The sequence below is a fragment of the Cyprinodon variegatus genome, unplaced genomic scaffold (genome assembly GCF_000732505.1).
Source record: "Cyprinodon variegatus isolate N-32 unplaced genomic scaffold, C_variegatus-1.0 Scaffold217, whole genome shotgun sequence".
In the NCBI taxonomy this organism is placed as follows: domain Eukaryota; kingdom Metazoa; phylum Chordata; class Actinopteri; order Cyprinodontiformes; family Cyprinodontidae; genus Cyprinodon; species Cyprinodon variegatus.
In genome coordinates this window covers 702,226-703,988 of record NW_015150670.1, presented here as the reverse complement: position 1 = coordinate 703,988, position 1,763 = coordinate 702,226, and the positions used below count along the sequence as shown (strand labels likewise).

The window sequence follows — 1,763 nt, the reverse complement described above, 5'->3', positions numbered from 1 at the left end:
AAAGGGTTTACTTCATGATAAGACAACCCACACAAAACCTGTTTTATGAATGGATAGGCTGTGTTATTTGAAGAGTATCCCTGCTTTAGGCAGATAAGGAAAACAGTAAAATGCTGGGTTGATGTTTCCACTCAGATTAAAAACACAGTCAAGACATTAAGTGTGAAAAGTTTTATTTTCCTTGTTTAAAAATCAACATTGACATTTCACATCATATTCACTTTAACCTGCTCAAACCTCCACAACACTAGTGACAGTTTATGTTCATTTTTTTTTTGCCTTTACATGTGTGTTGGAGCCGTCAGTTTTCCAATTTGGGAGAGACAAGAAAAGCAGAGAGACTGGAAATTATTTTAACAGCCCAAAATCATAGCCAAGGTGGCGACAAAAACGACGTATTCTTTAAAATCAACAGAACCGTCACCATCTTCATCCAGCGCCTTCATAAACTCATCCACCTCTTCCTTTTTATCAGCCTATAAAGACAAATATTCACCTTTTAAAACAACAAATCTTTAGGAATTCATGGCACATTCTTTTAAAGTGATAAGATCAGTCTACTTACTAATCCAGGAACCTCAGCTTTCAGCAAGGTGGCAAGTTCCTTCTTCGACAGAGAACCCTTGTCTCCTTCTGCTCCAGCATACTTATCAAAAGTTTGCTTCAGCATTCCAATTGCACCCAGAATGGTGGACATGGTGGCTGGGATAAGATTGAGTCACAATTAAGGCATTTAATTTTTGCTGTTGTAGTATTAGAAATTTTGCAGGTTTAGGCTACATGGGCGTTGGCTAGTGTGCAATGATTCCTATCTGCATGTCAAACCACTCTTGCAACTGCTGGTTTTAATCAGCTAATGGCAGAACAACAAACCAGGAAATGGCTACCATTAGTAAGCCTCTTTAAATACACTTTCTTGCAAAACAAAATCAGGCATCTTAAAGATGATAGTCGGTATACTTTTTGTAAGGTTTGTTTAGTTACATGCTTCCCTCCGTTTCATCAGCATCTAAAACTTAAGCTTAAAAGTCAAAGTTTAATGTGCTTTCAACAAAAATATATACATTAATTCACATGAAGCCTAACCTGTAATCTACTATAAATGCAATTTGAATTCAGACTTAAAAGAATTGATTTTCTTACCGGTTTATATGGAGGTGTTGTTCAGCTTGAGGAGGAAAAAACGACTGATGTGAGAGCAGAGCACAGATAGTCTGTTTTAAACACTGTGGGACACACCCACCTTCAAACTATAAACCCCTCCTATGGTGCTTTTCCGTGATTGTGTTTGTTTGTTGTGGGTTTTGCTCTTTTTTTTCTGTGTGTGTGTGGGTGTGAGTAGAGTGTTACAATAATCTTTTTGTAGCAACAAGACAGGTTCAAGTAATTTGTGATGCTGCTCAGCTAAGCAGACCATGCAGTCAACTATGAAATTCATTGAGAAATTATGGGGAATTGTTAACACACTCTGTATTTCACTGGTAGAAAGCTGTTAAAATGTAATTTAAAAATAAAACTGTTACCATCAATAAAAGCAGGGGAAGGGGGTAGCAAGCCATTGCTGTTAGATTAAAACATGAATTGTCACCTTTTAAATCATAATCATTATATCAAGAAACACATTCAAATCAAATTTGATGTGATAATATAGAATTTTGCTTGGAGTAGAATATAATTTTCCCCACTATTAACTATTTAAGTAACATTACAGATGAGATAAGTGCCTGACAAGAGGGGAAAACTAAGCACTAAAACCCACACTA

At 36.3% G+C, this 1,763-nt stretch overlaps 1 protein-coding gene across 1 annotated transcript; it reads right to left on the bottom strand.

Annotated features, from left to right (window-relative positions):
- Nucleotides 1–269: 269 nt before the first annotated feature.
- LOC107088407 (protein S100-A1-like) lies at nt 270–1,264 on the bottom strand. Its single transcript, XM_015380553.1, has 3 exons — nt 1,144–1,264; nt 566–702; nt 270–476 (listed from the first exon to the last, which is right to left on the bottom strand). Exons 2-3 carry the CDS (start codon nt 695–697, stop codon nt 354–356), a joined length of 255 nt encoding a protein of 84 aa, XP_015236039.1. The 5' UTR covers nt 698–702; nt 1,144–1,264; the 3' UTR covers nt 270–353.
- Between the last annotated feature and the right edge of the window lie 499 nt (nt 1,265–1,763).